This window comes from Epinephelus lanceolatus, chromosome 12 (genome assembly GCF_041903045.1).
Source record: "Epinephelus lanceolatus isolate andai-2023 chromosome 12, ASM4190304v1, whole genome shotgun sequence".
NCBI classification, from domain to species: Eukaryota; Metazoa; Chordata; class Actinopteri; order Perciformes; family Serranidae; genus Epinephelus; species Epinephelus lanceolatus.
Window position 1 is genome coordinate 30,766,384 of NC_135745.1, and position 12,059 is coordinate 30,778,442.

A 12,059-nucleotide genomic window follows, 5' to 3' on the forward strand; every position below is an offset into this window, starting at 1 on the left:
CTTGTATCCAATTGTCTCTAGATTCTTTGAGTAGGGGGATGTGGCCCATGAAGATTCCAAGTAATGAGGGTACACATTAAGGAGTGGAGGTTATGCAGCAAATTTACCCATATTTTTTGTTTATTTATTTTTATTCATTTTATTTATTTATTTATTTATTTATTATATTATATTACATATATTAGAATTACTGCTGGATTTCTAAGTTATCAAAGGAAAACTCAAAGAGAGGCGAAGTCCTTCCAATTCTGGTGTCTCCAATACGCCCTTATTTAGGAGAAAATATGTGCAGTAATCAGAGGCGGTTCTGTTTAAACTGTGCTATGACGTAATGATATGATGTTTATCAGTGTAAAAGATAATTTTGCATGTCAAGAGAGTTTATCATAGGTTTGTCTTATTAGCATTAGTTTTGTTTGAAAAACTATGTGAACTATATGTCTTGTCTCACATGATACATGTCACCATGGATGGATTACTGAACCAGCCAACTGGGCACAGGCCAGGGGCCCAAAGTATCAGGGGCCCCTCTGGCCTCCACCAGCAAAATGTTACTCCAGTTATACCAACCAGGAAGAGGCTCAAAGTGACTACACAAAGATGCACAGTGAGGCACAAATTTAGCTAAAAAAAGACAACAACAAAGAGATGCAAGGGAACTACAATGAAACACAAAATTAATACAAAGAGATCCATAGAACTACAAAAAGTCAATAAATATTCCTCATAGAGACACAATTTGACTTTCAAAGAGGCACAAAACAACAACAAAAACATGCAAAAGGAGACACAGAGCAACGAGACATAAAATGACTACAAAGAAACACAAAACAACTATACAAAGAGAAACAAAACATCCCAAAAGACACAAAGAGACCCCTAAGAGACACAAATATACCTGAAGAAACAACAACAAAGAGACACAAAATGACCACAAAGAGATACATAGGAACTACAAGGAGAACAGAACAAATACAAAGACACACAATGACCTAAAAAGACAAATATACTTCAAAGAGACACAAAATGGCTACAGAAAGACACAAATATACCCCTTAGAGACAATTTACCTTAAAAAAGACGAATACAAAGAGATGCAAAATGACCACAAATAGGTGCATAGGAACAACAAAAGACACAAAATGACTACAAAGAGACACAGGTATACCTCACAGAGACACAAATTGACCTCCAAAGAGGCACAAAACAACAACAACAAGGCATGCAAAGGAACTACAAGGAGACACAGAACAAATTTAGAGAGGCACGCAACGACCTAAAAAGACAAATATACCTCAGAGAGACACAAAATGACCTTAAAGAGACACAGAATGACTACAAAGAAACACAAAACAACTACAAAGAGAAACAAAACATCCCAAAAAGATGCAAATATAATCCTAATAAACACAAGTTTACGTTAAAAAAGACCCACAACAACAACAAAGAGATGCAAGGGAACTACAAAGAGACACAAAATGACCACAAAGAGATCCATAGAACTATAAAAAGACCATAAATATACCTCAAAGAGACACAAAATGACTGTAGAGAAACACAAACAACTGCAAAGAGACACAAAACGAATACAGGGGACACAAAATGACCACAAAGAGATGCAAAGGACCTGCAAAGAGACACAAAATGGCTTCAAAGAGGCACAAAATGACCACAGAAAGACACAAATATACCTCAAAGAGACACAAATCTAGCTTAAAAAAGACACAAAACAGCAACAAAGAGATGCATAGGAACTATAAAAGACACAGAACAAATACATAGAGACATGCAATGACCTAAAAAGACAAATATACCTTAAAAAGACACAAAATGACCAAAAAAAGACATAAATATTCCTCAGAGAGACACAAATTGACCTTCAAAGAGGCACAAAACAACGACAAAGGCATGTAAAGGAACTACAAGGAGACATAGAACAAATACAAAGAGACACACAAGAACCTAAAAAGACAAATATACCTCAAAGAGACACACACTTATTTCAAAGAGACACAAAACCACCACAAAAAGACACAAATTTACCTTAAAGAAGACACAAAAGAACAACAAAGAGATGCAAGGGAACTACAGAAAGACATCAAAGAGACACAAATTGGCTTCAAAGAGACACAAAACAATTACAAAGAAACACAACACAACTTCAGGAACACACAAAGGAACTAAAAAGTGTGACACTAAACTACAAAAAGATTCTGACAGCTACAAAAAAGGCAAACCCAGCACAAAGTTGTGTGCTGCTATGTAGGACAGGTGGTGGGGCCTTTTGCATGTCTGTGCCCAGGGGCCCATTGTTTCATAATCTGCCTTTGTACGTCAGCAGCACCAGCTAGATAGACACGTAACTCAGCTGTGATCCACACATAAATGTAGTGTTATCTTACGTCATGTTTCATCCAGCGACTCCTGGTCTTTTCATCAGCTGGGAGGCGAAAGAACGAGCAAGACCCGGTGCTCATGTGGGAACGCACGGGCATCATAGCTTCAGCAAGAGACAAGGTTATGACATGATGGACGCAGCTTGTGTGCGACTTTCTTGTCTTGCACAATTACCTTTTAGGTTGCATCATCTATGTGTTTCATGGAACAATTCAAACATGATTAAAAAACTACTACTACCATCGACTACTGTACGTATTTTGTCTGATATAAGGTCCTATAGCAATCCACTGGAAGGGGAGGGACTTCACCTCTCCATTGTTTTGCTACTGCAGGGTTTTACAGTAACTTTTTAATTTAAATCTATTTTCATTTGTAGTCTTTTTGCATTTGTTGCTTCTCACGTCATGTTTTATTATACATATAAGCTTCTCAGAGTTTATTTTCTCGACAATGTTTCTGCTCTCTGTTTGCCTTCCCTTTCATTCTCTCCTTTCATGCAGAGATGTTTGTCCATTACTCTCTCTGTCTCTCTCTGTTTCCTGTGTTGTGACCCTGGGGTATCCTCTTCTTCTTCTGTTCCCTCAAACATCCGGTCTCTACTAGTCTCTTTTTCTCTTACTTTTGAAGCACCTACTTTCTGAATGGGCCTGGTATATAGCCGTGTTTTAAAATAGATCCATGTGTTTTCTTCTTCCTCGCTCCTCTTTTCTTCCCCCTTTTTCCCTCCTTGCCCCTAAAAAACCCTCTTCTAATCCTCTCTTTATCTCCACTCCCCTGTCTTTTCCCCTCCTTTCCCTCCCCCTTTTTTATCTCTTCTTCTGCATTCTGTCTGCACCCTGATGTGTAGGAGCGACAGACACATGTACATAAGTTTATTAACTTATAAACATGCACATACTACCTCACATATCTCTCTTTTTGCTCGCACTCGTTCTCTCCTGTTCTGCCTCTTTCATGCTGTCTTGGTGTTCTTTACTTAATGTGTCCAATGATCACTCTGTAATTGCCACAAAACACCCTATTAGAACCCTCGATCCACTCCTGTCCACATTTCCAATTCATTTTGACTACACACTGTATCAGTTATGAATCCTATGTATTGTACAGTATCTTGTTGTACAATGTGGCTGTCCTTTGCTACATTGCCTGTCATTGTCTGGAAGAGAAGCAGAGCTGCCTCTTTCTTTCTCTCTCTTTCTCTCTCTTCCTCTCTCTGTCCTGACTCCTCCTCTCCTTCTATCTGTCTCTCTCCAGTGTCTCTGCTCTTTGTCTCGCTTCTCTCTGTCTCCGTCTCTTCAGTTCTTCGTTCTCTTCTTTGTGTTTCTCCACCATTTTATCCCTCTTGAGTAGCCCAGGCATGCAAGTGACCTATGAGTTCAGTCTCTCGATGCATCTCTCCCTAATACATAGTCAACCGACCTTCGACAGATGCGGTATTGGATATAACTTGCCACTTTACTTGTTCTTCTTATGGGGACACAAATAGCTGGCGGGGGCCTATTGATCGGCCCCCGTGATGCATACACACTCTAAAAAGAGCCAAGCTAATGCCGGAGCACCTCCAGGCGCAGAAATCTCAATGAAGTAAAGTTTCTCCCTGAAGTTTCTGGTGAAGTTTAGTCACTGTTTGGAGGTGGATGTGTAAAAATAATACAGATATAATCCAAAACCTGAATCTGAAAGACATATTTTTTGGCTTAAATGCATGATAATTAGTAAAAATTTGTTTTAAAGAAGAGAAACTGACTATAGGTGTCATGTCCTGGTTGAAATGATACTCAAGAGTTTGTCACTATATTATTTTGAGTAGGCAGCTCACTGAATGGTTGAGCTCAACACAAGATTTGTGTCTTTTTGTTGGAATCATCAGTACCATAAAGTAATTGGGACTAAACTTGAAATATCCCTTTTGTAATTTTCTGTAAAAACCCTGAAGTTCATTCTCCCCCTTCCTGTTACCTCTCCTCTCTTTCCTCTCTCTTTTTCTTTCTTTTTATCTTTCACTCTTTCTCTCTCAATCTCGATCTGGCTTTCTGCCTGGCTCCTCCTCTCCCTCTTTCTCTCTGATTCTCTCCCCCCTCACTCCCTCCCCTCCCTCCCCCCTCTCTCCTTCTTTTTCTCCGCCTTTCTTCTCCTCACTCCCTTCCCCACTTTTCTCGTCCCCCACCTCACCCCTAAACCCCCCCCCCCCCCCATCCCCACTCCCACCCCCTTCCTTTCTACCCCGACTCTCCTCCTTTCCCAGTGCGCCGTGTGCCCCCTCGTTTCTCCATCCTCCCCTCCAACCATGAGATCATGCCGGGAGGGAGTGTCAACATCACCTGCGTGGCTGTGGGGTCGCCCATGCCCTACGTCAAGTGGATGCTGGGAAGCGAGGACCTGACCCCGGAGGATGAAATGCCGATTGGACGGAACGTGCTGGAGCTCAACGGTGTCCGAGAGTCTGCAAACTACACCTGCGTGGCCATGAGCAGCCTGGGTATCATCGAGGCCACTGCCCAGGTCCTAGTTAAGAGTAAGAGACGCTCGAATAACATGATTAATCATTAGATAGATAGATAGATAGATAGATAGATAGATAGGCAGACAGACAGACAGAAAGACAGATAGATAGATACATACATACATAGGTAGGTAGGAAGATAGATACATAGGTAGATAGGAAGATAGATACATAGGTGGATTGGAGGATAGATATGTAGATAGGAAGATAGATAGATACATACATACATACATACATAGGTAGGTAGGAAGATAGATACATAGGTAGATAGGAAGATAGATACATAGGTGGATTGGAGGATAGATATGTAGATAGGAAGATAGATACATAGGTGGATTGGAGGATAGATATGTAGATAGGAAGATAGATAGATACATACATACATACATAGGTAGGTAGGAAGATAGATACATAGGTAGATTGGAGGATAGATAGATAGATAGATAGATAGATAGATAGATAGATAGATAGGAAGATAGATAGGTAGATAGATGCATAGGTAGATAGATAGATACATACATACATACATACATACATACATACATAGGTAGATAGATACATAGGTAGATAGGAAGATAGATAGGTGGATAGATAGATAGATAGATAGATAGATAGATAGATAGATAGATAGGTAGATAGGAGGATAGATAGGTAGATAGGATGGTAGATAGACTGATAGATAGACTGATAGATAGATAGATACATACATACATACATACATAGGTAGATAGATACATAGGTAGATAGGTAGATAGATACATAGGTAGATAGAAAGATAGATAGGTAGATAGGAGGATAGATAGATAGATAGATAGATAGATAGATAGATAGGAAGATAGGTAGATAGGAGGATAGATAGGTAGATAGGATGATAGATAGATAGATAGATAGATAGATACATACATACATACATACATACATACATACATAGGTAGATAGATACATAGGTAGATAGAAAGACAGGTAGATAGGTAGATAGATTGATAGGTACATAGATAGGTCCATAGGTAGATAGGAAGATAGATATGTAGATATGTAGATAGATAGATAGATAGATAGATAGATAGATAGATAGATAGTCACCTATTGATATGTGGACTCCCATTTGGAAGCCTCGAGTTCCGCATTACAGCGGTCGCCATCTTAGACTTGCCTTTATTGAAGAGAAGCTGCCAACAAAGTTCCGCCAGTTCAGTAATAATTCTTCACAATAAAACCCGTTAATTTGTTATGTATACATTTTTATTGTGAAGCAGCAAAACAAGGACATGTTGAGTTTTTGAGCAGCAACTTCACACAACTTTTAATATGGCGGATAGCGAACATGAAACAGTAAATTAGCAGATATCTAAAGTAAAAACAGGACGCAGGAGAGACACAGAGATTCAGTTAGAAGCTGCAAAAATACTGAGAGCTGAACACAGAGATTTTTAAACACTCCTTTCTAGAGTGTCCCAACACACACACTTGTTTCGAGGGGAGAAGGTCGGTCGTCAGGAGTTGGCTGCATTCGGCGAGGCATCACCGCTACCTGCTTAAAGGGTGGGCGGCCCGGCTTTTGGACCTACTCCAGATAAGGTCAATCTGGTGTGGCTTGCCGTGGCATGGGGCGTCTAAACTGACAATGGAACCTCAAATCAGTGCGATATGGCTTTACTCGCGTGGCCAAGAGTGACAATGGAAAAGGGATATTAGTTTTTGGAGCCAGAAGTGACCATATGTGGGCGGGAGGCTGGCGCAGTGGAGGAGCGAGGGGTGGATCTGACTGTGAAACCGAGGATATTATCGGCAGACAGCCTGTCACTCACAGTCGCTAGCCCTTAATTATGCGTAACTTAAAGCCTTAATAAAATGTAAAACTAGTGAGTTATATGACAATTCACAGACTATACAGTTGAGTCATGAAGGGGGAAATTAGCAACAGAGACCAAACCATTTTTTGTAACAGGCTGTAAACATGTTTATTTCTGGTTTAAAGTTGGGTAATTTTACATGGGGGGGTCTGTGGGGATTGACTCACATTCAGAGGAGCCTCAAGTGGCTGTTCAAGGAACTGCAGTTTTTGGCATTTCTGCATTGGCTTCATTTTTCAGACACAGAGGTTGCCACTTGTTTGAGAACTTATTGGCTTCAGGATCATAGGAAAGCTTGGATCTATTTTAAGTAAACAGAGGGTGGCAGCGTTGTCACCCTGGCAACAGTTTAAATAAGGAGGCTAAGGCCTCAGGTCACCTGCAGTGTTTGCCTTCTTCGTCTTTCTGTCTCTGCAGATGCATTTAGAGGTTTCAAAACATACCGGTAACCATGATATTTAAAAATTAGATATCATGTTAATAATATACCGATGACATGATATCGTGTAACTAATCCACCGTTTCTTAAATAGTTTCCGTTTCTTTCCACTCTCACTTTGTTTCCCTCCCACAGTGCCATCTGGTTGTCTTTTTACTATCCATTAAGTGTGATTGCTCTTTTTGTATGCTTTTGTACAGTTATGGTGACAGACTCTATCTCCACCTACACACCTAATTTTAATGTGTAATTAATTTGCCAAAAGAGACAAAACGCACAATGAACAAAGTTAAAAATGAATTTGACTGACAGCATTATTATTATTATTATTTCTCAAACTTTCTATAGGTTTTGCAGTAATATCGTTAGCATTAACTCTTTTGACCACTAATCATGTAGCAGTAATCTGATATCATCATGCCAGCCTTAGATGCATTCCACACTTGGTAAAGTTATCCCTAACAGTATACTGGCCATTGTTACAGTCTCTGTCTGTGCCTCAGTGGCACTGCCAAACCAGCAGATGATGCAGAAGAATAAAACACTTTCAATAAAAGCACAGTTTGGAGCATTTTGTTCTGAACATTAAAACACAGCGATTTCTTTAGAAAGTACATTCTTTGTTGTGTCTTAGTGCTGACGAAGTCAGTCGTTTGGGCTCTGGGAGAGAGAAAACAGTGTGGCAGAAGTGTCTCAGTTGCTGCCTCATTAAAGAATGGAACTAGCTTGATTTGGGTTTTCTCCATATTTCAAAATGTGTGCATGTCGGGAGAAGTGGATGCTCCACGTTTTCATTATGGTAATGTCACATTTGACTTTTGTTAAGCTGATTTGCTGCGTACTTTAACAAAGAATTCTACATATTAGATAGGATTAAAGCACCTTCATTAGTGTGAGTTTATCATTAATACACGGCAGCGTGGAAGGCCATTTAATGTCGACAAACACTGCTACTTAATGAAAGTACTGTAATGTAAATATAGTGTGTACTCAAGATTCTAATTCAATTAGATTGGATATAACTAATTGTCATTGCACACAGTGAGCACGAGTACAGCAAGGGTGGTTTCACACCTGTAGCTCAGTCCATTTGTTGCATTTAGTTCTGATCCAGTTCCTATTCACACTGACAAACATGAAGTTACACAGACTGACAGGAAACTCATAAATTGGAAAGTTCTGGCGATTGCCATCCTGCAACATCAGGACCCACGTGGGAAAATTGAATCCTGGTAACTGACAGAAGTTTATCCAGCACTTTAATGCTTCTGATGTTTATATTTATGTTCGCTTAGAGCTCACAAAGAAGTAACTGATTATGAGCATTGACCTAATAGTATCATTAGCCTGTTAATCAACCTCATGATATGAGTAATGACTAACAGGTAGAGACAGGACGATAAAGGAGGCATCTTGTACTGTAATGATTTGAGGCTTATTATTGTAGCATCGCTGTCGCAGCTTTTAATGGACTTAATGAACTGACAAAGTACACAAAGTCGGATGCACGGCGGTTTTAACAGCTTTTTAATCAGGGAAAATACCTGCGCTGGCATGCATACAGTACATGTTACCATGGTTGCCAAATGACTACCATAAATAACACAGGTCGATATGGGCTCATACAGATCAGTTAACAGATCACAGACAGTCTTCATCATCAGCAGACGGCTTTGTTAGTAGTTTAGGTTTTTAAATCGTGCTAAAATCACATATCTGCTGTTATAAACTCCTGTGGTAGTTTGTATGCTTTCACGACACACAACAACACAACCTGGAAACAGACTGAGGTCCACCTTTTCACACCAGCCCAAATTAACTGTACTAACCAGGAGAATGAACCTATGTTAAACTTAGCCTAACTAAACATGTTAAAGCACCCTTAGTGGGATTTATACTTGTGCGGGTGACCCTACCTCATAGCCTACACGCGTGGCCTATGCTGTTGTGAGTATTTAGACTTGTGCCGTAGTGTGTCTGTGTTACTCTGCAGTTACACCTCCAAAACACTGGTAGGCAGTGGGGTTTCTGTGAAGTGCTGTAAAGTTAAGTTGATTCAAAACACACTTAATAGAGACTATTTCAAACACAAGTACATAAATCAGCTTCACTATAACTCGCAGCATTCACAGACAAACACTTGTGTTTATCTGGACACATTTTCCCCACAAATACAACATGCTAATGTTTTTAGCACAAGCCTACGGCATTTTACATTGTATAAATTAGCCTAGCAGCTAGAGAACTTTTCCTCTTCTCATATAAAACCAGGGACAACAGCAACATTTAACAAAGGTAACGTTACAAAATTTTGCTCCATTACAACTCACAAAGTTCACCAGCAAACTAACTGTCTTATACTAAACATGTTTTCCAAACAAATATAATATGCTAACGTTATTAGCACAAGGCTATGGCGTTTTACATTGTATAAATTAGCCTAGCGATGAGCTGAGATTTCCTCTGCTCATATGAAGCCAGGATAAATCACACACAAGACTTAAAATGTTATTTATGTAGAGGCTTTATTGTCTTCACAATTTATTGTTTCTTATCTGTGAAATTAAAGTAAATACAAGTTTTGTTTCCACTGAGGGAAATGGTTTCAGCTTACAAAAATAGACAGGAGGTCGGCGTCACCACGACATGTAGTTATATTTCTGGGGAGATGCACATCAGGCTACGGCGTAGGGTCTATGCAGATGTGTTAATTTCGTCTTAATAGTGCACTAGTGCAAAGTGCATATAGATATCCCTAACCCTAACTGTATATATGTAGTATCTACAGAGTAGTATTAGGAGATGTCACTGTGATGTGTACAAATAAACAAAACAATATATTAAATGTGCAGTATGAATGTAACCCAGAAACCAATAAAGAGTACAAAGTAAGTCACATAATTCTCTTCATCTCCTCTCTCTTTAATCCCCAGCTTTGCCAAAGCCTCCTGGCACACCCATAGTCACAGAGACCACTGCCACCAGCGTGACCATCACCTGGGACTCGGGCAACCCAGACCCTGTCTCCTACTACATCATCCAGTACCGAGCCAAAGGCCCAGACAGCAAGTACGAGACGGTGGACAGCATCACCACCACCCGCTACAGCATCGGGGGACTGTACCCCAACACAGAGTATGAAATCAGAGTGTCGGCTTTCAACAGCATCGGCCAGGGGCCCCCTTCTACACGCGTGGAGGCCCGCACAGGAGAGCAGGCTCCGGCTAGTCCTCCTCGTAACGTCCAGGCCCACATTATATCTCAGAACACGGTGATGGTCCGCTGGGAGGAGCCGGAAGAACCCAACGGACAGGTGGGATAAAAACTTTTTCATTTTCTTTTCTTCTTTTCTTCCTGTCACGACGGTGGTAATTGTGTGTGCAAAATCACTGGTGCGCAACAAAAAAAATCCTGAGGTTTCTATATAATAAAGATTCATTAAAGTAAGGAGAGGTGTGCGAGCTTCCAGTCTTTACATCCAGATTTTCAGATTTTGTTACCTTAGTTAGAGCTCAAACATATGCCATTAGGAGAGATGTAACAGTCAGTGCCTGTACCCATCAAGCTCCCAATTTTTTACTCAGAATTTTTCTGATAATTTTACTTTTTGCTCATTGTTTTAACATATTTTCATTAGTTTTGTGTTTTCTGTTTTCCTGCTGCACCATTGATTGCCCTTTGTGATTGATTGATTACACACTAGACACTCTAGTCTTTTAAAACTGAGTGACATTTACCCTCACTTGCGTCGGACTGACAGCATTTCAGAATCACACAATGGCCCATGTGGGGTTAAAATAATAAAGCCTTAATAAAATTCACCACTGGGAGCATTTTTCCAGTGTGCAGGTTCATGTCCTTTGCAGGGATTGTGTCTTGCCAGAGATTTTCCTCCTCCAACTCCCCTGCTACCTTCCCCACCCTCTAAAGAAAGAGAAGGTAATTGGGCTGTCCGCTCTAAAATAAGAGCGCTCCCTCTCGAGGCCTTTTTCCCTTTCTAGCCTACCTAACTGTATAGTAGGTTCATACAAGTGCAAGAGTGGATTTAGGATAGGGATTATAGATATTAAAGAGTAATAATAATAGGAGAGGTGGTAGAGGTGGAGGGAAGGGGCGATGGCATGGCAGCAGGATTATATATACTCTAAAATGCCCATAAACAAATCCCATAGGAGGGTCAGGGGAGGTATAGTGATTATATGGTACACACTACAATGTGAGGGCTTGTTCTGGAGCTGGTGTTGTCGACACTGGAGTGAGATTTGTTTATCAGGGTCAACTGCACAACAGCCCCAGATGTGAGGACATCACCTTGTGACAGTGACCTCTAACAACAAACACTGAACCGACAAATCCGTGGGACCATCTGGACTAGAACGGAAAATAATTCATAGGTGACGACCTCAGCTGTGATAAACTCTAGTTGTGTATGAAAGATGGTATTATGGATTACCATGGGTGGAAGATCACTTAATACAGTCACTGATGACCTTAAATTCTCAGGCTAGAAACCGTTCTCTCCATCTCGCATTCTGTCTTTAGCTGAATTCAAATATCTGACTGCAGGGTCGCAGACTTTTTTGACACGTTCTCGGGAAGTCTGCGAGTACTGAGGGCTGTCCAAGTCCACAATTCATCCAGTCCACCAATGGCCTCAGGCGGACTTACTGCAGACTTCCAGAGAGTTTGCTCAGGGTGCAGACTTCACCAGGCTCCACTGATTTATTACCCACAATTCATTGCAGTACAGATGTAAAGTTGTGTTTGGCATTACGCTGAAAAGCTTCTACAGGGCAGGCTGCAATAATGACATGCATTTTGATGATCTCAGTAGCCTGAACTTATACATAAAAACAACAACAGA

The 12,059-nt window shown here is 40.5% G+C and overlaps 1 protein-coding gene across 10 annotated transcripts in view; it reads left to right on the plus strand.

Annotated features, from left to right (window-relative positions):
- The window catches only part of ptprsb (protein tyrosine phosphatase receptor type Sb), a 109,046-nt gene that overhangs the window by 60,769 nt on the left and 36,218 nt on the right, over positions 1–12,059 (plus strand). For 5 of the 10 annotated variants that reach the window (XM_033650624.2, XM_078173239.1, XM_078173240.1 and 2 more), the window contains exons 7-9: positions 3,248–3,262; positions 4,646–4,915; positions 10,129–10,508. In XM_033650624.2, coding sequence (XP_033506515.1) covers positions 3,248–3,262; positions 4,646–4,915; positions 10,129–10,508 — 665 coding nt within the window. The remainder of the gene's footprint in view (positions 1–3,247; positions 3,263–4,645; positions 4,916–10,128; positions 10,509–12,059) is intronic. The other 5 variants (XM_033650625.2, XM_078173241.1, XM_033650626.2 and 2 more) reach the window with 1 other exon arrangement.